The 27678-nt window shown below is 40.9% G+C and overlaps 1 protein-coding gene across 3 annotated transcripts in view; it reads left to right on the forward strand.

Annotated features, from left to right (window-relative positions):
• PTPRR (protein tyrosine phosphatase receptor type R) overlaps nucleotides 1-27678 on the forward strand; it is a 149787-nt gene that overhangs the window by 92256 nt on the left and 29853 nt on the right. For all 3 annotated transcript variants that reach the window (XM_061454800.1, XM_061454802.1, XM_061454801.1), the window contains 2 exons: nucleotides 3119-3375; nucleotides 23753-23939. In XM_061454800.1, coding sequence (XP_061310784.1) covers nucleotides 3119-3375; nucleotides 23753-23939 — 444 coding nt within the window. The remainder of the gene's footprint in view (nucleotides 1-3118; nucleotides 3376-23752; nucleotides 23940-27678) is intronic.

Consider the following 27678-nt stretch of genomic DNA (forward strand, 5'->3'; position numbering starts at 1 on the left):
CATGCACAATAGCTCTGCTCATGCAGAGATACACACACAGCCTCACTCACATATTGAGAAGTACTTGTTACAAAGAACACTTTTAATAAGAGTGAGCTGTCTCAATTTTCATAGTTTCTGGGAGATTTTACTATACAGTCCTGGGTGTCCTACATATCTCTAGGCAGATGAGTTTTCGTATCACAGCTCCACATAAGCATTGCCAAGATCTTTGTTCTCGAAACATAGTTATCTCATTGGGATTTCCTGTCAATCTCTGAAGATGAATAAAAGCAGTTTCCACTGGCATTTTGAATGGGTATATAGAAGGTATTGGCCAAGTTAGAGTGTAATATGTCAGCTTTCCTTTGCAGAAATCTGAGCAGAGATACAAACAGTGAATGTCATGCTGTCAGCACCCTGTCATTCTTCCATATGAGTTGAAAAGGAGGCAGAAAGAAGACTTATTTTCCTTCGTATTTCCTTCCTTTCCCTAGGCTTCGTATATGAAAAATCACAGGTGACCTACCTGGTGTCCTGGAAAATAGTACTTTGTGGTGTTGCTCCATGCCTTTTGATTAGCATCACAATGTATCTTCTGGGGTATCAGTAAAATGACAGTTTTCCTAATTTAGGGGGTTTGTATTTGTTTCCATCCATACTGAAGATGTGTTTAAACTGATTTGAAATATGAGTACAACTCAGTTGCTCCCTTTGCAGAGCTTGGTGATTGGTTGATCTTTTTGGCTATTTGGTTTGGTCTTTTGGGACATTTCTGTTTAACTTTCACCTGGAATTCATTAAAAACATAATAGCCCTGACCACACTTTCTGAGGAAAGTGTGTTAGCTTTTAGATCAAATGCTGTTCTTTAGCTTTTCTTCAACTTCTGCTGGTGGCAGGCTATCTTTTTTCCTCAGGTCTAATAACAGAGCACTGAAAAATATATGAAATAATACTTGTCCAGGTTTTGGAAGTCAAAATCTTAATTCCCTGGGTCTCCAAGGGACAAAACTGTGTCAAAATATATCAGTGACAAGAAGTCATGGTTAATATTGTCATCACCATGAATGTCTGAGCTGTATACCTGTGGGTTACCAGAAAAATAAGACCAAAGCAATCACTGGAAGAAAAAAAAGAGTTAAAATATTTCAACTTCCTGTTTTATCTTTACTGATACCTGTGTCCTTGCTTCACAGTAGGGCTGTTTTTCCTGCAGAATAATGGCAAAGAGCAGCTTATCTTATCCATGCAATTTAATTCTAAACTCTTCTGAATGAACAGATGGTTTACGTAGCTAAGTCTGGTTTAATGGGTATATTGCTAATGACATTAGGTCGGTTCCCAGATAAATCTCTAATGCTAATCCTTGAAAAAACAAACCCATCACAGACATCCAGTCTTCTGTGGAAAGCTATGGAGTGATAGATCTTTATGCAGTGCTAGCAGGACAACAGCTGCCAAAGAGCAGCAGAAAAATGCATTGGTCTAAGCTTTGTCTTCATGGCTTTACAAACCAGTATTCAGTTGGAATCCATTGCAGCAACAGATAAAGCAGAGTAGAAGGTATAAAGGTGCCTGCAAACACCTCCAAAAAGCTGTGAAAGTGCCTTTCACCCACCTCCACACACAATTCTTATGTGTGGATAATTCTTCTGACTTTCACAGGTTTTAAGGCACATTTTGAAAATGACACAACTACAGCTCAGAAACTGTTTTTTGCATTCCACTCAAGAGAGATAAGATTTGTTAAATACGCATAATACAGGTTCTTCTAGAATGGTACTACAGAGCACACAGTATGCACCAGCCCTCACCAAGCCAGTGTACAGCAACGTCAGCGTGGAGTTCAGTGGAAGAGGATCAGGACAAATTCTGAAAAGCTTTTGTTGCAGATATTTGCAGATATCCAAGTTCATAAGCAATAGGTGGACAAAGAATCCTGGTACTACAGCATGATGAGACATCAATGTCTTGGTAATTGTAAAACACACTTTTCTAAACGGATGCGTTAATAGCTTTGCAGGCCACACATTTGCTTCAGCTTTATTCCAGAACAGGATATGTTTCTCTGAGGATATTGAGGGACATCCTTATCCTGGGGAGTATTTCAGAGTAGGAGCAGCCTACCACTGAAAATGTAGCCTAGTAAAGTTACTCTGTTCAGAGGTCAGCTCCATGCAAAATCATAAAATCATAGAATCACAGAATAGTTAGGGTTGGAAAAGACCTTAAGATCATTTAGTTCCAACCCCCTGCCATGGGCAGGGACACCTCAAACTAAATCGTACCACCCAAGGCTCTGTCTAACCCAGCCTTGAACACCACCAAGGATGGAGCATTCACGTCTGTGCCAGTGCCTCACCATCCTCACAGTAAAGAACTTCTTATATCTAACCTGAACTTCCCCTGTTCAAGTTTTAACCCATTACCCCTTGTCCTATCACTACAGTCTCTAATGAAGAGTCCCTCCCTAGCATCCCTATAGGCCCCCTTCAGATACTGGAAGGCTGCTATGAGGTCTCCACGCAGCCTTCTCTTCTCCAGGCTGAACAGCCCCAACTTTCTCAGCCTGTCTTCATACAGGAGGTGCTCAAGCCCCCAGTCATCCTCGTGGCCTCCTCTGGGCTTGCTCCAACAGCTCCATGTCCTTCTTATGTTGAGGAGACCAGAACTGCACGCAGTGCTACAAGTGGGGTTGAGTAAGATCTTTTAAGAACATCTGCTCTAAACCAAAATGAAGCTGCTATAACTTGAGACATAAGCATCTATTTTATTTTGTGCCATTGCCTTATGTTAAAGTTCTTACAAATTTTTCTACAATTACTTTTTTAAGCAGTAGCTCCTTCTTCACAGTTTTCCATTCTGTGGGTTTTGCCCCTTTAATAATATGACTGCTGGTATTACAAATAATTACTGGTCACAATAAGAACTCTTAAAATCGTTTCTGCCCATGTGTATACACTGTGGTTTATGCTGTAGTAATACTTATCCTTTTGTGGGAATGCTGTATAACACAACTTGTGGCTTACTTTCGAGAAATGGAAGCCATGTATAGCAATCTTACCCAGCTTTTGTGATACCTTCCTTACATTGTTTAGCAGGGAATTGAGATTGGATTTTCCTCTTTATTTCTGTAGATTCTGTACAGATTAAAGGAGAAGATCCAGCTGTCACTGAGACCAGAGAAGGAAAAGAAGCAGGAGATCCACCTGTCACCTCTTCCCCTGCCGACATCTCAGTCTAAGACCACCAGCAGCATGGTCCAGCCTGAACAGGCTCCAAAAGTTGTCAGTGTTGTAGTGGACCCTCAAGGCCAGTGTGTTCCTGAGCTCAAACCTCCCCTGTGTGCCAGTCCATCTCCTTTCAGAATGAAACCTGTGGGGCTTCAGGAAAGGTAGGATGGTGCCTGGCACATTCAGGGTTTATTCTGCTTTGTTACACTCAAGTTGCATGATTTCATATGTCTCTTCTGTCAGTGAATGGGAGACTTTGTTATACAGACATCTGAGAAGTGGGATTTTGGTGCGTTAATATCTGTCTCATGGGTATTCTCTCCTTTCCTTTTCATATGAGCATAGGTCCAGAAGTTTGGGCTGAGATTAGCTGCTGTACTGGAATTCTTTTTGCTGACTTGTTTCTTCCCCTTTCCAGCAATTACTCCAAAGAAATAGTTTTTCATTTTCCATTGATTTTTGCCTGGTTTGATCTTGGGATCCTGGCAGAGGGCACAAGGGCTGGTTATGTTTTGTCAGCAAAGGATGTTCTCCCTGTCAAGGAGTCCCTAGCATACAGGAAACTTAGAAAGAAGAAATATTTACACCAAGTGGTGTAAATTTACTCCAGCATTTACACTAACTGATGCATTTTCCAATCTCATGCACTGTTTCCATATCACCTTTAGATAATTTTTCTTCTTAAACCCAGCTTTCTGTGATGGTCGGGATACAGTCCGAAGTCTGCGGGCTTTACAAAACAGGGAAAGAAGTGATTGGTGATGAAACCGCCCCTTGTGTGCAGCTCCTCAGAAATACCAAGAAGGAGAAAAATTGACTGCTACTGCTAAACCCAGGACAGCACCAAAGCTTTTGCCTATCTTTCAAAAACTGGGCCAGTGCTCTTTTTATGAGACTAGTTATTTTTCCCACAGGAGAATGCACACTGACATCTGTCTCTCCTCTGTTAAAAACCTATATCATTCTTTGCCTGATAGCTGCAGGCCTCTTTCATAAAGCATCAGTGCTCTGAATAAGTAACATAACATGCAGCCGTGCAATTGAACTCTTCCACCCTGGCACAGACCATAAACGGAAGAGCAGACATCATGCAGACATGATGGGAAATCAGAATGAAAAGGAGAGCAAATGGAGCCTTGTCTGTGAGGACTCTCAGAGCTGAACAGTAACCCTGATTCAGCTTGAACCGTGGGATTTCACTGACAGTGATTTTGTCAATGGCTTTAGGAGCTACAGCCAGAGCTAAGGGAGGGTGATAAAAAATGCTGAAAGGCAGAGCTGTCATAAAGTATGCTGTGCTATCACTGCAGCTAAAAAAATGGAGAAATGGAGGAAGCAAGTAAACATGTTCTGATAATGGCTGTCATTCCACAAGACCTTACAAAGAAAGCACATGAACATGGGGAACACATATCTAATTTATAATACCTAGTACCTAACATAGCAGTCATAATAGTTGAGAGCAATTAGGGTGAAGAAATTTGTAGAGGGACTTTGTCTTAAGGACAAGGGAAGGAATTTTTCCATTGCTCAAAAAAGAAAATAAAAACTATTGATCTAGGATCTTAATTTCTACCTCCACAGATAGTAACTGAGCATTTAATGCTTCCAAACCAAATTTCATCCTTTGGAAGGACAAAGTTCTGATGTGTGAAAATGGAGAGCTGAGATAAAGAGGAAACTAAACCTGATTTTGATCAAAGAGATCAGGAATTTCAGCTTATTACTAAGGAAAAAGAAGTTGAAGGAACCGGGCACTTCAGTTTCTACTGTAAAAGAACACTGATAGGTCAGTGTGGAAAAGTGAAAGCAATTGTGATGTCCTGTTCTGCAGTTCTTTCTGTCATGTTCAGTAGTCACATTTATCAGCCTAAGTCCACTTCTAAGTTTATTTCAGCCTCCATGATGCGAAGGTCTGGGAACATGAGGGAGAGAACATTAGAGAGCATGATGTCTTCTTTTCCTCTGAAATAAGCACCTATTATTAAATAGTTTTCTTATTTATTTGGTGTATTCTGTACTAAGAAAAAGTTTACACACAATCTGACACATAGAATCATTGAAGACAAGACAAATTAATGTAGGAACACATTTTGCCTCAGACATTCGCTAATGAGCAGGCATGTGGACAGTTTAAAGCCCTTCTCCACCTTTGTGCCCCGCAACCTTGCACTAGGCAACCCTGGGCTATCCTCATTACACATGGGAGCAGTGGACCTTACAACATAGGTCTGCACACCACAAGCAGCACACTGTGCACAAAACAGTCTGCTGACAGCCCTTTTTCCTGTCAGTATGGAGCAAGATCAAGTCCAGAGGTCCCCTCCTGCTCATAGCCACAGCTTCAGGGCACACGTTCAATAGTGTTTGCTACTCTGATTTTGGCTTCTGCCAGAGGAAGAAGCTCTTGGCAGGGTAGTGTGGATATGGGGACTCCTTGACAAGCTCAGCATTGAGATTCCTTTGGCCAGATAGCTTGAGAATGGTTCCTGAGTATTTTCTAACTATCCAAACTGCCTGGTTTGATTCCTTGTGTTCTATAGTCATGAAGTCATAGAACCACAGAACGGTTTGGGTTTGAAGAGATCTTAAAGCTCATCCAGTTCCAACCCCTAGCCACGGGCAGGGACACCTTCCACTGGACCAGGTTGCTCCAAGCCCCATCCTACCTGGCCTTGAACGCCTCCAGGGGTGGGGCAGCCACAGCTTCTCTGGGCACCCTGTGCCGGTGCCTCAGCACCCTCACAGGGAAGAGCTTCTTCCTAATGTCCAATCTAAACCTACCCTCTGTCAGTTTAAAGCATTCCCCCTTGTCTTGTCACTACTTGGTCTTGTAAGGAGTCCTTAAATGCTTAGTATGACCTGGACTAAAGTGTATCTCTCCAAAGAGAAATCAGTGGACCATGGGCCCAATTAGAGAGTGAGGCAACTGCTGTGCCTTCTAGATAGGAAGTTTGTGACAGCGTCTCTGAAGGAGGGGGCAGAATAGCTGGGTGATGCCTGGCTCTCTGGCTCTCCCAGCTCTGCACACCAAGTGCTGCTTTGAGGAGTGTACTGAAATGCAAAAATGCAGTAGAACCTAAATTTCACGTCAGTATCCGGCTCTCTGAACCTTTCCACTTTTACTAGGAATGGCGTCGGCTGGTGCAGAGGCAGACAAATTGCTAATGGCCAACCGTACACACGTACCTACAACCATCAAAACGTTCCTGGGAGTTAGTCCAGCTTCTTGAAGCGCTTCCTGCTTCCCGGCGCAGCGGAGGGCGACACCTGGAGGCGACAGGAGGCACTGCAGCTTCCCCCCCCTCCCCTTTTCCCCTCATCCAGGTGTCCTGCATTTCTGATTCTTTGGGTTGTAGGTCTTGGAGGAGGGAGGGTGGCCATGAAGTCAGGGCGGTACCTGGCGCAGCGTCTTCGGGGGACGAGTTATTTTCTTGGCTGGTGATGGCAGATGCGTGCCCATGTGCAGCGTGTGTCTGGGAAGGGATGGAATGCTGGTGGCCAAGAGCGGACTGAGAGGTGTGGAGGCTGTTACAACAAAGCGGCACTAACCCCTTTCTGTTGCAGCTAATGATGGATGCTGGGCCAGGTGGGTGAAGTGCTGTTTTAAGAGCCTCCTGTCATCCTCTGGATCACTCAGTATAGAATGATTCAAAGTTGCTCTGTCCTGGTGTTTTCACAACTGCTTCTGCTTTGCAGCAAAGACCTTCTCCACCAGCAACCCACACAGTGCTGTTGCTGACCCAAAGAGTGGGAGAGCTAATGTTCTCCTGTGGGTGTCTTCAGAGATGAAGTGTCACAATATCATAGCACCAATGCCTGAATTTAGGAGGTAAATGATCCTTTTCTGTTAGCCTATCCATATTGCAGTGGAACACATCAGTATCCAGCTCTCAGAACCTTTCCATTTTTACTAGGAATAGCGTTGGTTGGTACAGAGGTAGACAAATAATGTTTATTTTTCTGCTTATGCTTTTATAAGTTTATACGAATAATATATACTTTTTCCTTCAGCAGAGTGAGGCTGCCTTTTATTCTGTTGGTTGGTCCAAAATTCATCTTGATATGAATGGTCCCAGCCAAAATCAGAATCTGGTGAAGTGGGATGTGATAATTTAAATTTCATTCTGACATGTCGAGCATTGACAATTACTTAGTCCAAGCAGAGAGTTGTTAAAACACAAACATGGTGGGGATATAAATGTAAGTAAGCTACCACACCAGCATGGTATTCACTTGTTTTACAACTGGATTTACTTTTCATCCAGCCAGTTCTGTTGTGAGTTTTAGTTTCAATATTATTTGTGACTAGGACAACTGTATTTCAACTAACTAGTGCACAGTGTAGTGTTTTGTTCAAATTAGTTACTATCTAACATGCAAAAATGCATGGAAGAAAAGAGAATGTGGAAAACAGCTTTTCTATGTGTCTTAAAAAGCACAAACAGTGCTTGGAAAGTCTTCTCAAACATTTGTGTTCCATCCTAGCCACAAAGACCTAAAACTGTGGGTATTACATCTAAATAATCAGTGGGAAAAAAACACAGCAAGATGTTTTCCCAGTCTGTTACATAGTAATTGGAAAATTATTCTGTCTGAAATGGAGGGCTCCTCATGTTCGCATATCAGGATGCTAGGGGCATGCAGGACACTCATTCAGACCAGGTAACATTTTACATGTGCTTTGTGGGTTTGTTGCTTTTTTTTTTTTCCTCTGCAAATAAATACAGAAGGATGGATAATATAATAGAAAAAAGTTTGGAAAATAGAGGGGAAAAAAAAAAGGCAGATACATGAAATAAACTATTTTTTAAATAAAAGCATCCTGAAATGGTATGGAAGCACTGCTGGGACACAGGAAAACAGAAGATACTCTGTGAAAGGGAAGGCATGCAATACCAGCATGAGCAAAACTGAAGGAGAGAGGGCAGCCCACTGAGATCGCTCAACATATACTGTGCAACCAAGTCTGAAACCTCTAGAGAAAATCAGAATAGAGAATAGTGGGGCGGAAATCACCCAGATCAACGTTGATTGTAACTGCCTGCAAACATAACAAATAGGACTGAATTTTGACTTGAACTCTGATTGTGAGAACTGTACGTGGCAGAGCAATACTGTAAAACCCCTACGCCACAGCTAATAGACTGTAGCCAATGAGATTTCTCTTACCATCCTGAAGATGCCTGTAAATTGACAGCAGAATCCTTTTCTGTACTCGCAGTGAGTTCTGCTCTCTGTAAGTATCATGAAGCAAAAGTTAAAATAGCATGCATTTTAAAGCTGGTAAATGCTCTGTCCGCTTCCTTGTAAGATGAGAAAAGGAGATATTCTGATGGAAAAGAAAGGCAATATACTTTAAAATATTTTTTGAAAGTTATTCAGATAACTCATAGGAGTCTGTGGAAGTCACTGCCAAAAGATAAAGTTTGAATCAGGAATGTATGAGCAAGAGGTACACACACATATAGTCAGTCACACAAATAATGAGAGCAATTATTGTTCTTTGTCTGTCTTTGGCATCCTTCCTCAGAAATGTCTTGTATTTGACACCTTTACAAGAGAAAATCATGGACAGTTTGGGCTCCAAGTTTGGAGGTAGAAGAAAATTCCTATATTGATATTCATAATTATTCTCTTCTATTAGTTAATCTGCGTAGACACACGAATTGAACTATTGTTCTCACCACCTATACATATTCTATGCCTTGTCAATTTGCCATCTGGATGAGAAATGCTGTGGATGACAAATGCTAATGGTAATGCCTATTTTCCTGGTGTCAGAAAAACAGTATCCATTTAAATGAATCATTGCCTTAACAGTACTGTATAACAAATAAAACCTCATAAGAAATGCTGGCAACAGGGTAAAAAGCCAAATGTGTTTTTTACGTCATTACTATAATGGCAGCTGCATCTCGGGATATCACTGTTCAACCAAATCAGATGAGAAAAATTTCCAACAATTCTCCCTGGTTCTGTTCTGATTTTCAGATCACAGAGCACAGTCACTGCAAATATAATTATGGTGTTGCTGATCTGTTATCTTTATACAAAGCCGTCCATTGTGAGTAATCATTTCAAGTAATGCTCAGAGGGTAGCACCTTGCAGTTGGACTACTGTAAACACGCCAGGTTTTGTAGTTTATGACACAGGCATGGGAACTTAATATATTTACAGGAAGAGGCCTTGAATTTCCTGGCTAAAATATACTAGCTTTGCATAGATTTGGAGGATAAATTTACCCTATTGTGTGGAGCTGAATATGCTTTCTGCATTCTTAATTTAAATCCTGGGGATTGTTTTCAGGAAAATGTCAGTGTAATTGTTCAAAGCACAGCTCTGTGCCAACGCAAAAGTACTGGCTGGAGAATCATTTTACAGTGATACCCTATCAGGAGTCTGCAAGGCACCAGGAACCAGTGGAGTGGGTTTGAGGTGGGAGGCAGGAATTTTTGTGCTCCAGTCCATCTCTGCCACTGACTCGTTAGAGCACTTTGGACATGGCACATGAACCTCCTCCAGCCATGCTCCTAACCACTGGATTGAGACTGGCTAGCTGGCATGTCCATCTGAAGGAGGGGTGGCAAGGATGAGACCCTTAACCCGAAGGACAGTAAAAGTCCTCTATAGTACTATTTGTCCATAGCATTTAAGAGGAGTGAGAGAATACAGTAAAAAAAGCCCACTTTCTGAAGGACCTAAAAAATGCATTTCTCTCGTTTGGCAGACCTCTCAGCTATATTGTCCTAGTCTGTAAGAAGCACTAATAAATTCAATACATCGAGGAACACTTATTGCGCTGAGGCCAGCTAGCAGAGATTAGTTTGTGTCTATACTGCCAAGCTCCCTTTACCTCCAAAAGAGCGGGGGCTGGATGCAGACTGCCTGCTGGGAATGGTTTGTGCATGTGCTGGTTCCCAAGCTATGCCAGCGGATTGCTTTGGAACGCTCTTGTTGGCAAAGGCTAAAAACAAGGCTTGATACGTAGCAGTATCGATTACAGAGTTGCAGTGCCGGGGATTGTTTCCTGGTGCTGTTTAACTTCTGGTCCTGGAGGTAGGTTGCACATGAAGTGCACAGCTGGTGTAGCAGCTGACGTGAGGGAAGCAGTCCTGGTCAGGAGCAGCTGCTTACAGGCTGTTCCTTTTAGTGATGCTCCTTCCAGTGCAGGGTCTCCCCGCAGCCTGGCATTGTGGCATCCCTCTTCCTCAGGCCACCTCAACTAGGTGGAAGACAACACTGACACCTCCACTCTGGGTGACAGGATAAGGGTAAGGGCTGAAAACCTGGGCTACAAGGTGGAAGAAACTGGTCTAAGTAATGGCGAACATAACGTGGGATCCAGCCCTGAGGGCCTCCAGCTCAGTGCCCCCCAGGTCTGTTTTGGCACGTGTATTCATGACTCAAGGGAGTACTGCTTTACCTCCAGCTTGTATTTGTGTAACATTTCTGTTAGTGCACAGTCACTGAAAGCTTTTTGCAAGCGCTGAACCTCTGAGTTGCACAAAGGTCTGTTCTGTCCAACCCATTACAGACGTCTTTGCTTATCTGCAGTGTAGGAAGAGGGCAGGAATGTGAATTGTCCCCTTTCTCTGGAAGGGAAGTGAACTCAGGCACCAGCCGAACAAAGACCCTTTAAAAACCCTATTTTAACTGTTTGACTCCTGGCTGGTTGGGAAGGTGTTTTGGTTGTGGTGAGAGCTCTTGGAAGCAAAACTCTGAGGGTGTTTTGACCTAAATAAATAGTTGCACATAACGATGTACCGTGACCCAAACTTACACCCACAGTCCATTTCCCTGTGTCTCTAGCACATCTTGCAAATTACTTCAGATTAGCATGGGTAGACGGTACGTTTCCGCTCCTAGCTCCATCTCTGTTTTAAATTGTCCCACATCCCTTTTTTATTCTCTTGCGAAGAACTAAAAGCTTTTCAAAGCACATGACATTCATTTCTGGGAGTGGATATTTTAGGTAAATTACCCTTGTTGGGAGAAATTCTTCTGGTGCAGCTTTGTAGTCCTCTCAGGTGCCGGGGAGTGCTCTGTTTAGCACACAGCCCATGCTTACCCTTGGTTTTGCCTTTACTGTCTTCTGAGATTTAGTCAGGACTTTTATAATCATTTTGCTGTATTCCCAGGTCTCTTATCTGGCGTTTATTCTTGTTACTCCAGTTGCTACTGGTTTTAGCTTGTACACAGGAAACCGCAGTGCCAATCAGTGGCGTTCCCAAGGTGACAGGAAACCCTATTTGGTCGGATGTTGATTGTGCTTGTCTTTACTGCTCCACCCATCACATTTTCTTCCTTTTTGGCTTAAGTTAAGACAAATTAATCAGTGGCCGCCATCTGGTAGACAGTTTTGGTGGTTTTGCAGTGATTCGTCCAGCTGATCTTTTGAAAAGTCACACGCGGCACAAGAAACCAGGGGGAAATGTTAATATTTAAATGCTTCTTGAGACCTAGAATCACATGAGTGATACTCATGGGCTCATGAGTAATTTTTGTTGTGTGAGTAATCCCCTTGTCTGGTCCAGCAGTAGGTTTGGGGTTTTAAGTGCTGTTTGGTCAGTTTTAAACTCTGATGCAGCTTTCCTGTGACTGATTTCCTTGGCTTCTCTCTGCCTCTGCTCCATTTCTGTGGTTGACCATCCCAGGCAGGGTTTCTGTGACTGCTTCACCAGCTGTCCTAATGTGCAGGCAGAGTGGGACACTGGGAAAGTGAGGAGATGCATATTAGCTGGACTTGAATGCTTGGAGTATCTTGGCTCAGCCTGTACCAAGATCTGTGTATCTGTGATCTGTGACATTTGCAACTAAAAGTATCACCTTTTCACTTGGGCAGGTTGGAAATGCCAAGCTAACAGACAAAAGGTGGGAGAAGAGGACCAGTTTCTTCATGAGACTGGGTTGTAAGCAAGATGCAGTACATTGCATCTCCTGCGCTCCTGACGAGAACCCACAGGTTTCAGCAAAACAACCAACCAGTGTAGAAGGGAGAAGGGTTGGAATGCATTTCTCAGTCATCATGCCATTCCTTCTGGCCAGCTTCTGCAGGGCAGCCTAAAGGTGCATTTAGCTCCATTCTCCTTAATTTAAAATGTTAGGAACAGACACAGTTAAAGAAGTAAAAGAAAAAGTGCCTCCAAAACTGCAATGTGAAATATCCAAGTATATCTTTGAATTGTAAGAAGCCATGGACAGTACTTACATCCGGCTTATATTGTAGACATCACTTAATATTCCAGGCCATGAATCTCTTCTTTGGGTGCAATCATAATTAATTTTATTTCTGTGCATTATCAATTGACTAATTATACTGCTTCTTCATGGAGAAATCCAATTCTGGAAATCCAGTAGGGATCTCTCGCGCAGTCAGAGCAAGCATGTACAGAAAGCTTAACACTGTTGACTAGCAATATTGCATTGTTTGCAAATGCATGTTTGCTCCAAGAATACTGCATGTAAATTTATGGGTCAGACTATTTCTCAGCTCTTGTGGCAAATTCTCTTTAGTGTTTCTGTTAATCTAGAACCTGAGAGCCTAAGTCACAGATTGGATCCCTCTGTGCAAGGCTCCATATACACACAAAGATGAAATCATCCTCTATCCAAAAAACTTATAATCTAAACATCAGACAAGGTAGTAGATGCATACAGGCAAGCCTTAGGAAATCGGGTGGCAGTAGCACCGTGGCAGAGATGAGGATGCCCGGAGTATGCTATGACAGTGGTTGAGCCCCAGAAGTACTGCCCAGAGGCAGCAGCTGTTTTCATATGACACTGACATTTCAGCCAGGCTCTTGCTAGAGTTGTTTTTCTGCTTTTATCCCATTACATCCAAGCTGATGCATCAGTTTGGTTTGACTTTGGACCTTAGCTGAATATGGCCATAAAGTTTCAGGGACTCTTTCTATGATTTTCATGCTCAGGCAAGGGAGACATTAATTGGTTAAATGGCTGAACCAAGATGATACTGTAAATCAGATCTCTATCTTCATAAAATACCTGGACCCTTAAAACTCTTCATTCCATTCTCTAACCAGGGGACTCTGTAAGAAGCTACAACAATGATATTTCTTTCTGGGACAGGGACTTCCCTTATGTTCCCTATCAAAGAATATACTTTTGATGCTTAACAAATAGGACGTATTGTTGTTATTAATTTATGGTAGCTATAATTATCCCTGTTATGTTAATACTGTGATTTGATAACAGGAGCAAAATAGAACACAGCCACTTCAAATGACTGCTCAAATATGCGATAGGCATCAGAAGGGGAAGTGCTGTATATAATTCCCACACAGAAAAATGTCGTTAAGTACAATGTTTCTCTAGGGAACATGGTCCCGATGCTTCAGGATGACCAATAGCGGCTCCTTGGAAAGTGATGCTGCCAGCAAGAGTTGGGGCTGATGCTGGGCAGAAGGCAGCTAAGCCTTCCCGTCTGCCAGGGCTGGTGCTTCCGTTTCCCACCATCCCCCTGACAGCCGCATCTCCTGTCTTTGAGATGTCTCAAGTTCTTCCTGAGTTGTAGCAAATTCCACCGGAGGACTGCTGCATAGTCCAGAGGCTTTCAGTTCCTTTCCCTTGGATTTGATAGTGGATGTAGCAGCATAGACGTACAACAAATGAAGGAAAATGGTCGGAACAGCAGGAAAGTACACAACAGCTAATAAATCCAATTTGCACGGTCTTGTTTCACTGTAGACTCTATTTAGCTTGTTTTGCCTCAGTGGATTTGTAGAGGTATCTGGGAAGAGAATTTGGCCCACAAAGCACAATACTGAATAGGTTTGTGAAAGAAGGCGGCATTGTGAAAAGCAGAAAGCTGGTATTGTAATTAATCCCAAAGGTAATCCTCTGGCTACAGAGAATGCATTTGCTATTTACTGAAAAGATTAGGATAAAATAAATGTTTTCTGCTTCATCACGAGGATTTTCCCAAATGTAGATGGCCTTAATACCCCTCTTGTCCCCATGTTTAGTGTTCACTATTGCCTGGCTCCCAGCTGTGGCTCTCTTTGTCCTGGGACAGTGCAGAGGTCATAAGGTGGGCTAAGAAAGCTGTCTGAAGGAAAAATCACAGAAGAGAAGATGCTAGACATAAAGATGTGGAAGCAACCTTTGGTTCAGGACATTCCTGAACTACAGATTGCCAGAAGCTGGAGGGCATCCTAAAAATAAGTCACAGGGTTAATTAAGTAATCAGTAATTCCTGCTCACTTTGTTCTTGTGTTCTTTCACTAAAACTCCTCTTGCTGGCCATTGTTGAAAACAGGATACTGGTCAAACTTTGGTCTTACACAGTATACTAAATTTACATTCATATTTCTACATTGCTCCCTTCTATGTATGTTAATCTAATCCATGTTAATCGCTACCTGTATGGAGCCCTGTGTGTTGAGAGCATTTGAACTGAGACAGATGGGGTGGAGGTTGGTTAGGGTGGGAGTCTGGTTTATCTTTCAGATATGACTTCTCCTCCTCTCTCTTTATTTCATAACGCAATGTGCATTTAGAGGATCACTGCTTTTATCAATAGTCCACACATTTCCCTCCTCTATTCACATTCGTAGAATTGAGTTTAAATCAAGCGATGTAATGCTGTGAATCCTTTGCTAATAGAGAGTTATGAATCTAAAGCAATTATAATTGTTTCACTCTGAAGTTTCCAGTCTGTACTGACTCATTGGTGGGTGTGTATGAGAAAGAGTTAATACAGAAAACCTTTGCTCTGACCCATGCCTTCATCTCTGGGCATAGGTATCTTCCTTCTCTAGAGCCCAGCCTATACACTCCCCTATAGAAATATCTCTCATGAAGGCAGGCAATGGCCAGGGCCAGGGCCTTCAAGGGATCTGCTGAGCTCTATAGAAAGGAGCTCCAGGTCACTTAACCTCTCTGTTCCTCGTCAGCTATATCAGCTGCTCAGCCCTAAATGGGACCGTACAGCTTGGCAATACCTATTTTAAAGGTCTTCCTGATCTCTGAAGTGCAAGATAATGTACACTGTGATATGCAGCCATTTACAGCTGTCTTTTAAAAGCATTAAAGCACTGCTCATTTCAAATTGCAAGCCTAAGCAGATTTCCTAAACTTTATTTTCAAAGGGAATCCAGGCACTTTGCATATTAATATCCATGTTAGAGCAAACCTTCCCATAGAAAGCAAGGCTGGAAAGCCAAATTACTAAAGTGAATCAAGAAAAAAAAAATAAAGCTGGGTGGAGAGAAATGTTTATTATATACCTAGCTTAGGTGTCAGCTCTGGAAACTTCAGAAGCAGTCAAATGGCAGACCTAAGTGCATTCATGTGGTTCCTGTCTCTAAGAGCCTAAATCCCATCAACTCATAGTATAACATAAGCACATAAGTCACTCTGGAAAAGGGACTGTGCTTTGCAAAGTGTATGAGCCAACAATATTTTTGGTCATTACAGCCTCGGATGCTTTGTCCACCGTGTGAAGGAGTGGAGCAGTTCTGCCGGCTCCCTTTAGAAATGTCCATAGATGGCGCAGCTCTGTTGAGGAATGGTGTGGGTCTGGAGCTTTCACATTCTTCAGGAACTGCTGCCATTCAGTATTTTCTTCAAAGTCCACTAACAATTCATTTGTCTGCTTAGAAATCTTCTGTGTGACACTTGCAGTAGTTTAAAGATAATGAAGACCAAGTCAAATAAACAAAGAATGTGCTTTTTTATTATCTTAAGGTTGACAGGTTGTAGTAAACGCCTCTTCCCAGATGTTCCTTCCTGTCTTTTCCAAATGGCAGACTCACCAGGAAAGAACTCATTGTACTGATTAGTTTTTAAGTCACGATAAAAAAAATGATTTTCTCTTACTGATACTGTCTGAAGATACTGCCCATTCACATTAATACCCCTACCCTTGTCTTTTTTGAGGTCAGCTGCTTTTGAGTATGGAAGATTCAGAAGAGTATTGAAGGACATTAAAGTGTGAATAGATAATATATTTGTTTGTTTGGATTTAAGGGTTGTAGATTATATTCATTAAATGAGCAGCAGGTGCAGGATGGAGGTAGAGTTTGTGTCTAGGTGATTAATTAGTATGTAATATATGAAGCTAAATGGACTCCTTGATGTCTGTTATGAAAAAGAAAAAATAACCACAAATATTTTTTTTGTCTTTTAGACAAAAGCTTTTATCCTAAGCAGACTGGAAAATCTAAGATCAGTCCATTATTTATTTGTTTACCACAGGGCTAACCAACTAAAATAGCAAAAAAAATCTCAGTTAAGCAGTCTTAAAAAAAAACTTCCTGGAAGCTATTGCTGTAGTGTTGTACCTCTGTGTTCTCATTTATTAGGTCATTTCTCTTAGGCTACAGATCTTTCAGTACTGCAGGCAAGCACCCTCAGGAGATGCTGTAGTGGTCAGCAAAGAAGTGAGCCTTGTGTGTGCTGGGAAAAGTAACAAAGCTTTGCACATGGGCAGGGGATCTAAATGGGAAATGCTGGTGCCTGGCTACAACTCCTCCAAGGCATCATGGAGGTACTTGTGAACTGAAGTTGTAGAGGAGCAACTCATACAAGTGTGACAAAAATATTTTGCAAATTGATTTTAAAAAGATATTTTCAAGCAGAAGATACAGCAGACAGAATATGTAGGGCTTTTAACAGATCCTGTTGGCTTACCTTAAACAAATGCATTATCTGAGCTCATTAACTTGTGCATTTGTTTAATCTGTGCAGCCCTGGAAGCTAATTATTATTCCTCTCCATTCTCTTTTCCCTGTCCCTATTATTCTGTTAATCCTTTTTGTTTATATTCGTTGTAGCTTGGTTTAAATTAGCGTGTGCATTAGTCGGAAAGAGAACAGGTCATCCAGTATGTTTGTGCAATGAGGCCTCCAGTATGAAATAGAGCAGTGCTGCGATGCAAGTAGACAATACTAGCAATAAACAAGACTGCATTCAATTAAAGCTCTACCATTTAAAGCAAATTACCCATAAATCAGTAAACATTCACTCAGCTATTTGAAAAAAAAGCAGCTGAAATAAATACAAAGAATTAGCATCTTCATTTGTTTTCACTTCTGAACATTTAACTCAGTTTTCACTCATGCAAAAAACACGCGTAGGTGAATACGAACCTGAAATAGAGCTTTATGTTACAATTCAAATTTTATTGGAGAGAGAAGTTTGCGTGACAAAATGCAATTTGATTGTAGAAATAATCTACAGGAAAAGATGGGAGATTGAATAAGCTTTGCATTTTTGAACAGTCAGTTCCCGTAGTTGAGCGGCATAGCCTTATCGAGGGCAGAACAGGAGTGAATTGGCAGTACATTAGAAAGCATGATTAAAAGAGGGAAAGTTGAAACTACTCTCATGTCAGCTGTTTTCCTCTACAGGATATTGAGCCATTCCTGTCCTAACCAGATACTGATTGCTTAAAACTTAGTCCAGAAGTACTTGTCAAAACCGTTTCCTCAGTTCATTTTGACATGCTGGGCGCTGAGTAGATCCTGAGAATTGTTTGCAGTTTAGTGCTGGAGGTATTGGCCTGCTCTTGCTTGTGGTTGTGCGAACAAGATCAGATCCTCTGGAGAGAATATGAAGGGCCTCCACTTTCCAGAATACCTGTTTAAGCTTTACAGTTGAGGCTGCTGATTAGTTTCTGTGGATTTGGAGAGGGCTGGAGGATGCTACCACGTTCTGCCAGGTTTCTTGTCGCTAGGAAGCTGCAGATGATTGGAAGTTTTGCCTCACAGTAGCCATGTATCCATCTTCTCCTTTCAATAGGCACAGAGCTTGCTGTCGTCACTTCCAGACCCCTTCCTCAGAGTGAAAGGCAGGAAGCATCAGGTTTTCAAGTGACAACTGGGTGGGAAACAATAAAATAAGGCAACAGTGGAATACTATGAGGAGAGCCGTGTGTTAGAGCAAATGAGAGCAGACACGGCAGAGCCTCTTTCCAAGAAGATGTATAGGATCAGTGTACTTCATCCTGTTGCCTCCCTTGTAGTCCCAAACTTCCATCTATGACTTTCTGGTGATAGGTATTAGTTTCAGTGCTATATCCAGATTACTTACTCCCTCTGCACTGCAAATGAGGTCCTCTACTTGGTGAAACCAGGCTGCCCATACAAATGGCTAGAGGATTTGTCTCAAGTGCAGATGGCTATGAGGCAGAGTAGAAATAATATAAACATCAATATTATTAATGATTGAATTACTAAGCGTTCTTGTGGAAACATCAGGCTAGTATCTACCTATTTGTCCAGGATATTCTCTCTGGAAAGGAAAAATCAGAGCTAGAGTAAGGTTAATCTGTGAGAGAAATAAGACTTTGGAAATGAGGCCGGGAGCCTATAGAAAAAGAAAGTCCATTGTTCCTAGGCATGATAGGAGGTCAGTAGGTAACTTTTTCTGTTTTAAGTAGCACTGGTATATCAGGGGATAGTAAGAGAGTGAGTGAAGTGACGTTTTGACCACTTGCATACCAAAGTGCTGAAGGTAGAACTCTGATCCTGCAGTTTTCATTTTCAGCAATAGTAAAGTTGCTGCAAAATGACCAAACAGGAGCTGAGTGAAATAGGTCTTCAAAGTATCTGGCTGTATCAATTTACATTGGCCATAATGCATGCGATCCTTTAATGCAAAGTAAATCAGTAATTTTATATTCATAGTTACAGATTTTCTATCAAAATCAGTTTGTATTCCTCTCCTGTTGTTTTGTTGGGGTTTAAGTAAATGACTGACATAAATAATACTGAATCTTGAAATCAGTTGAGGAGTACTGTCCTTTAGAGAAGAGCACCTGTGACAATTTATTGCAAAATGACTTAAGGTAACTTGAAAAATTACCGCACACCCCACCGCAGCTTTACATAGCACGTTTTCTTCATCTATATAACCATTGCCCATCCCAATTCTCTTAACTATTTTGCTAAAAGCAGCAGGAATGCTGAGACCTCTGCTTTTTTCCATTGCATTTCTTTCACAAATTTATATTTTTTTCCTTTGAATTACTCTACTGAAACATAAAACAAGATAAGGAGGTGAAGACTGGCACCTCCTTAAGGTAAAGTAGTAAATGGTGGAAACCACATAGCTGATTGTGCACTCCCAGTGCAACTGCGGCAGTGCAAAACCCACCTCAATTCAGTGCATTTACTGATGAGATGGACCAGCAAGGGAAAAGAATGGGGACCCATGTCTAGAGCCAGTCTGTGAGCGCTACAGAAATGAACACACAGGGAAACCACGGTGTTTTCCTGTCATCCCCGCAGTAAAGCTCAGGGAGAGTAGCCCTGCCGAGCATCCCCTGGTACAAGCAGGATCTGAGGACCCAACGCAAGGTCCCTCCCCAAAAGCCTTAGCGAGCGCTGCTGTTTCCGCTAATTAACGGCTTCCTTCCACCTGCCCGGCTGACACAGCTCCCGCTTTGGCCACTCAGAAGCTCAGCGCTGGGACGGAGGAGACAGGGTGCAGAAGGAAGCCCCTCCCACGTCTGCAATGCCGGGGTCGGAGGACAATGGCTCTTAGAGGGCACGGCCGCTTCCAAAGCCACTCGAGAGGATGAGAAGCTGAGGACCGGGAATCTGGGCACTGCATATTTCAGGAGCGCTGAATAAACACGGGAATGTGTATTTAAAGAAATTACCCAGCTTAAATAAACAACTGGGAAAACGTGGCGGGTAATTGGGTTTTCATAATCACCAGCTACGGCTTAATTTTAGGGTCAGGGAAGACCTGGAAATGACCTCAGTAATGATTAATAGGCTTTAGTAACCTGGTGGCACTCCAAGGTGGACAGGTGGAGCTTCCTTTTGAGAGTTTTCAAACAAACATTGCATTAATCTTTTTTTTTTTTTTTTTAATCATGGCCTGTTCTAAAATCTGCTTCTATAAATGTGTTATTAAAAATACTCCATGGGTTCTCATCAGTGGACCTGTTCCTATTACCCAATTGGAAAGAGGGCTGTGAATATGTAGTAAGACCCCCCTCTGGGATACTAGACAATACACAGACACAAGTGGTTTCCTGATTGCACTTATTCACGTACCCAGTGATGAGGTAGCTGTCCCAGCTGGTGAAACTTCGGAAGAGTTAGTCTCATGCTGATTTTAATATAATGTTGTCATGAATGTTTACAGTTCCTCAGATTCCTCACATGATGGTCTTCCCCATCAAGACACAACCTCAAGGGGCCGCAGGGGGAGGTGTATCATCACAAAATCTTCTCCAGTTTTGCCCAAATTATTAACATGGGGAACATAAAGAATATAAAGTTATTCAAATGGTTAAAAAGGGTTGTGAATATTCAGAAATAATGTAAAACCCATGTGTATGGCTCCTTCACTCTCATTTAAAATGGAAAGATACCTGTAAGTAGTCAGGAGATACGTGTGTGTGTGTGTATGAAAGAAAAATTAGTTGTCTGACTTGAAATGTCACTGGTTTGTTTGTAATATCTTTATTCAAAACCTACTGGAGACAAGGGACAGTTGCCAAAAATGGGCTTTGTATTAGGTGGTACCTCCTTGTTGCTCTGTGGCCAGCCTTCTGCAGTCCCTTACAATAAGGTGGGAAAAGATGGACTCACTTCCCAAGCTCTTTCCATGCAGGTAGTAAAAGAGCAGAGAATTCTTGCTTTCCAGTCTTTTCTAGAGAAAGTGAAGAATTTAACTGTTGCAGGAACATAGAGAATCCAAGGAGTGCAGAACAAGACCGGAGACTAAAAGCATCTTCTATTATGATATACAAGTGCATGATGGGTTCAAGCCCTCCCTCATCTTTCAAAACAAGGCAATATGTCATGTTTTCAAACCTATTTCTCAGCATGGTCTTAAATGCAGTAAAGAAGTCTGCGTGATTAATATTGACAATAGTTAGTATTGCCACTGTAAACATCATTAAAATATTTTTGTTATCTGAAGCATACTTTAAAAGTGTTCTTTGAGATGCTTGTTTTTATGGAAGAATTACTTTTAGAGCTGTTATCTATTGTATATCCTCTTATGGACTTTCTAAAAAAACCCACTTTTATTTGCTGCCCTGTATCCAGTTTTTATTCAATGTGTAGTTTTTAATGTGGTAAATATGCAGCAAAAGCTATTTCTTCTTTCCAGAGTAAGTTATTTGATTCTCAACACCAGTATTCATCAATAATTCCCATAAATGGTAAAAGCTGTAAACTCAAAGTTATAATTAGATCAGGTATATTTTTTTGTTGTTGTTATAAAGGAAATAGCCTTTTTGCCAAGACTGTCAGTTATAACAATGTAAAAGCCAAAGAAAATATTAACATTTTCACTGTACTTTGTTACTGAACAATGCAAATACTTTTCCTCTATATTAGGAAATCTCAGTAGGTTCTCCCAGAAGTATGTTTGGGTCTAAATCACTACCCATTTCTCAGCCTAAACAGTTCTGGAGGGATTCATTGCACACCTCCTCTGTATATTTCTGGATTGTTGTCAAAAGATTGGACACCTGTTTGAGGGACTGCCTTTTTCCATGGAATAAATCACTAGTCATGGTCAGAAGAGGTTCTTTCGCAGGAGGGTTTTTGTGAGAAAGCAGTCCAATAGGATGTTTTCCTTGAGAAGAGACATGGAGCTGAGGGACTGGACAGGACGGTCCCCTGGGGAGCTGCAATGGGAGCATGAGCCAGCATCCTCCCACAGGGTCCAGCAGAGTGTGGCCATCTCCCAGGCTGTCACAGCTCTGGTAGTGCTGACTGGGGCTTCTGTATGATGCAGGTTTTGTATTGAGCCAGAGACCACTACTGGTAGCCTATGCATGTATCAGTTACTAGTCATTTCTGCTCAGGATGCTACTTCACTTTTGCCTACCTCCTATAAAAGTTTGTGGAACTGTACCCCTCCTACTTCCCTCTGCCAACAGCAATTGTCCCCATTCAACCCTGGAGGCAGACAGCTCCATTTTGCCTCTTCCACCTCTGCTTCTGTCACTGACTCAGTGATACCATCTGTTGGCCAGGACCACAAAGCTCTTGCTATCACCCACCCATCACCTGAGCTGAAATAGGCTTATTGACACTGGGGGACAATGTGGGATTCACTGATTCCACTGGGTGGCCTTGTCTCTTGGCCATTGTTCCTTTGTGTTTTGCGAACAGGTGAATGGTTGAAGTAATTTCTATTCATGCAGACTGATTTGATAGAAATGGTTTAATTTAAAACAAAATTACTGACACATATGAGAAGAAGGAAAGTGCATTTAAGTTGTGTCAGAGTGACAAAAAAAATAGTTCATATGGATATAAACAAAGAAGATTATAAATCCTAAGAGTACTTCTTCTGGTGGCAGAAGGCGGCCAGAAAACAGAGCAGCCACACCAGCAGTAAGTAAGGAGTCACAGTGTCTGCAAAGAAAAGTAATTTTCTCAAATATGTGTGCATGAAAATACATATTGGCCACTGGTTAATAATGAAAAAGCAGTAAAAAGCAAGTATTAACACAAACAAGTTTAGCTGAAGACTAGAGGAAATCATTCCCCCAATATTAATAGCACTTGCTTCACAGATACTATCTGGTGATGCTTGTATGATATTTATAATAATATGAGTTATTACTGCAAAAGAGAGAACTGTACCTTACCCGCATCCCAGTGTCCAGAGCAGTGTGCAGTGACATCCACCCAGTAGGAGTTTAGTCATCGTGATTCAGAGATCATCAGTTTATTGCAGTCAATATACCTAAAGTTAAGGGTTGAGTAGATAACATTGATGGGTTGAAACTATGAAAAAACAGTTTTCTTAAGTGTTGTTTGGAGAAAGCAAAAAGAAGTGTGCTTTATTTGTATTTTCATTGCTTAAAGGTGGTGTTGGATGCAACTTTAATTTCCTGTAGAAATGTGCAGTGTTGATGGACTTGATTGTCTTGCAAGAGGTGTTTGTCATTTCCAAATAACCTCTCTGTGACCACTCCTCCTCCTGGGATGCAGTTTATTTAGGGAGAGGTTTATCGCATCTCCCTTTTGTCCTACCTAGCCTGAGACATTGTCCACTGTCTGGGTAATTGCAGTGTTTGCACTGCCTTTCCACTTATTCCTGCTGATTTTATCACTTTTTTTTCACTCCATTCTGTATGTTTGAGTAGACTCTTAAAACATAATGCTGACATAACTATGAATTTATTTCCAGGTTGTTATATCTATCAGTTAGAAATATATCCCCTTTTGTTTTCTATGAAACATTTCTTCCTTACTAAGATATCATTTTCACATTTGACATCCAGAACGATTAAGTAGCATATAGGGAGCAGTTTCTGCTTCTAAGAATAATCCAAATAGTTGCTCCCTAGCACACTGTTATTGCAGTATTGGTTGTTAGATTCAAGAGGCAGGATGATATATAAGGTCTTGGATTTCTGGCCACCCAGTCCTACCAGTGAAAACTGTCTTGGAGTTTTTGCATTCCCAAATCTCCCAATGACTATACAGAAGGGCAGAGTGCATAAATAACTCAGGATCATCTTCATGACTATGGGACTTACAGTAACAGAGATGTGATGTAACTGTTGTAATTCTTTTCTAACACAGACGAGGATCCAATGTCTCACTGACTTTGGATATGAGCAGTTTGGGAAGTGTTGAACCATTCGTCACTGTGCCAACCCCACGAGAAAAGGTAGCGATGGAATACCTACAGTCAGCCGGCCGCATCCTGACACGGCAGCAGCTTCGAGATGCGGTTGCATGTTCTCATTTACTTCAAACAGAATTCATGGTGAGTTTAACAACAAGTTTTAAATGTAGATTTTTGTTTACATAATTGGCACAACAGAAACTGGGGGGGGGGGGGGAATAAGTGGGCAACACTTTAATGTTAAGGTAGAAATCATTTCTGAAAGGCAGATTAGATAGTTTCAAGGTGGTGTTTTATGATTAAACTGAAGATAGATAAGATAAGCACTGAAGATAGATAAGTCAGTCAGCTATATCCATGGATAATACAGATGCCGCTCAATTTGAAGTTCCATTCATAGATGGGATAAATGTTGTATTAGAGGTACAGTACAAACAGCCAGGACTGTAACACTGTGACAGTTTCAAACAGATCATAAAGGCTATGATGACAGAAAACACAGTAATAATTGGAGATTTTGTTTGTTCCCTTGTAAACATCACGTATTTTTGCAGTTTGAAGACTAAAGTTTTAGTCACTATCAATGACTTTTTGGAGCAGATAGGGATACTCACAGTCAGTCAAAAATATCTTTTAACAAGTACTCCATACAGCAAGCGTGACATACGTAAGACCAAAAAACCTGAAGTGTCCTACAAGTGTATCTGATATTCAAAAAAGCAAGAATCTAAAATGAGGACAGTAGGCTGATAGATAGAAATAAATCAGATTAGGAAAAACTCAGCCAGGGAAAACACATAATTACATAAGACCTGAAAAAGACTGGTATTGCAAAACAACCAGATGAACAGCACTATAAGAAGTAAGGAGATGATACTTTTTAGAAGGGGAATATAACAGCATAAACTGAGGCCAGTTGGAAGTGAGAGCTGAATAAGGCAGGCCAAAAAAGGTTTTGAATTTAAAAAGAAAAAATCATAACTCCATTTTCAAATATATCAAAAACATGAAACTTACCAAAGAGTACAAGGATTGATGGATGATCAAAAGGGTAGAAAAGAGATTTGGAGAAGTTGAAACAGTCAGAGAGAAGTGACTGCATTATTTGCATCTGTGTTGCTCCTAGAAAAACTTAGGGAATGTCTTACCTCTGTGGCAAGGAGTAGTTTCAAACAGGTCACTAGAGGATCTATCTGATACTGAAGTGTTAATGGAAAAGATTCTAGAACAAATCAATAAAATGAATAAAAGCTACTCTCTGGAATAAGCTAGTATTCACACAGGAATCCTAAAGGAGTTCACGTATGCAGTTATTGATGTATTAACTGGGCAGGTTTAACCTAGCATTTGAGCCCCAGCAGCTGAGGAATCAGAGGGCCAGAGGTAACAGGAGTTTTTCAGAAGGGCACCAGAAGACACCCAGAGAACCACAGGCCTAGAAATCTGATGTCTAAATCAGAGAAATTGGAAAGAATCCAACAGATATATGAACAAATGCAGTACAGTGGGGAATAATAACAATAGTCTAGCACTGGAAGGATTGGTTGCTTCTCAGAGTAAAAGGAGCTCACCATTGGAGTCCCAGAGGGATTTATTCTGGAGGTGATACTGACCAAGATGCTCTTAAGTCATCTGGAAAAGGGAATAAATATTAAGCTGGCAAAGTTTGATAATGACACTGAATTACCGAGGATAGTGAAATTAAAAATAAACTTCAGAGAAATTACAGAAGAGTTTTATGATGGTGATGAGGCAGAGCAAATTCGGGGTTGATAATAAGGGTATACTTTGATGGGTTCTGAAATACAAAGCTAATAAACTTGAGCAAAAAACTAGAGAATAAGACAGAAAACATCTTTATGACACTGGAAAATTCTGTATTGCAGTCACACCTGCATGCTTCTCTGAACCTTGAAGCACATACAGAAGTATGGCGAACATAATCACACACTAGTGCAGCTTCTGTATCAGGAGATTCTAAATAGATGAGGACTCTTCTGCCTAGAAAAGAGACTGTGAGAGGCTCTAACAGAAGCCTATAAAATCATGATAGCAAGGACAAGGTGAATAGAGTGATTATTCATGGTTTTTCATGCTCAAAGAATGGTATCATTCTTTGCAATGCAAAGAAAAGCTTGTCCTGTTCTAGTTCAGATGCTTTGCTACCAAGTGCTATCAGAGGGTACCAGAGAGGAGGAAACTAACATAACCAACTACCTAACCCAACTTTAGCCTAACTCGTTTAGCTTTTGCAACTCAGCTAGCTAAACTAAACAAGCAAAGCTTTTAAAGACTGCTTTTGTAGCTCAAATTTAATAAGAGCCACACAGAAATGTGTATCCTAACAAGGCAGGTAAGAATTGGAAGACCTGTAAAACCCCTTGAGCATACTACTACTACAGGTCTAACAAAGCCATACAAACAATTCAGTTAATAAATGTACCAAAGCATGTGATACCTCAAGTTTCATTTTGTTTTTAGTTTGTACATGAAAGTCCATAGAATAGAAAGATGATGAGTGCCATCTTACTCTAAAAATAGTTCTTCATTATGAATAATTGTATCCTATGACACGGTGCTTTTATTCACCTTCAAAAGCTGGGGTTTGTAGTAAAAGTCATTTGCTTAAGAAAAACAAATCCTTCAGTGATTTTACCAAAAATTGGTCAGAGAGTGTACATGAAAAAAATGTAATCATACAACATACTTTTATCACCAGTTATGCGTCAGTTCTTTGCCATTCTGCTGCTCAGGCAGGAAAACCAGAAGAAATAATTTCATAGTGCTTATAGTGCCCTGTGTTAAGAGACAGTTTGTACAGACAATTTGGCACCTCCATAGAATCCTGTTTACCCGAATCCTCTCACACAGCATCTGTGCATGGCTTTGGGGCAATAAAGACTCACATTTTATTTGTCCCTCGGAGGGGTTCAACATGACTTTGTCCATTCAGCGTTTCCACAAAATTGTATTGAAGAGATCATGACTTGTCTATTCCAGTTTTAAACCATGTTTTAAAATGTATTTTGAGATGAAGCTGTTGAACAGTATCTGTTTAATATCTTCCTTACTACAGATAATAGCTTCAGTAGGAACTTGAGGCATGCAAAGAACGCAATATATAACCCTCACTCGTTCTGCTCACTCAGCTTGTTTTAGCTAGCTGAAGAAATAGAATAAGACAGTTTTCTTGAGTCTAGAATTATTAGATCCCATAAAAACCTTCCAAATGTGCAAAAAGTGGAGAAACGTTCTAAGTTTTAAATGGAAAACTGAAACATGAACAGTTTCAGGTTATTTTTAGTTCTTTAATTAACTCCTTTTATTAACAGTTAAGTGAGAATTAACTGTATTTTTTGTTGTAAAACATGATAAGATACCATCAAAATATTTTTCCATAGTATTTATTAAGAAAAAGGAGCTATTTTATTTTTATTCTTTTTAATGATAAAAAACTTAGGAGAATATATCTTATTTGTAAGCAGGAAAACATAAATTGCCCAGCATATACTTCTTTAGAAGCCTGAGCTGCTACTATTCAAAAGACAGAATGTCTGAAGTTGGGGACAGAACAGAAAAAAAAATCATATTTCCAAAATACTGGAATTAAATTTGTTCTCGTAGAAATGGAGGGTTGAATTTAATGAATATCTGCCTGACTTTTCCTAAATTTTGCCACATTTTCTTGAATACTTTCAGAGACCCAAATCATATCTGTGTGTTATCATATACAGTTATATATGTATATATATGTATAATCATATACAGTTGTACATGAACAGTTGTAGCATGACAGGCTAATGTGAGCCACAATAGCTGTTATTACAGGATTAACACCCAGAGAGGTGAAGTACCCCATGAACAAAGGTATATATTCATA

The sequence above is a fragment of the Pezoporus flaviventris genome, unplaced genomic scaffold (genome assembly GCF_033815535.1).
Source record: "Pezoporus flaviventris isolate CSIRO_AGI_PZ_B2104156 unplaced genomic scaffold, CSIRO_AGI_Pfla_v1 ptg000016l, whole genome shotgun sequence".
NCBI lineage: Eukaryota > Metazoa > Chordata > Aves > Psittaciformes > Psittacidae > Pezoporus > Pezoporus flaviventris.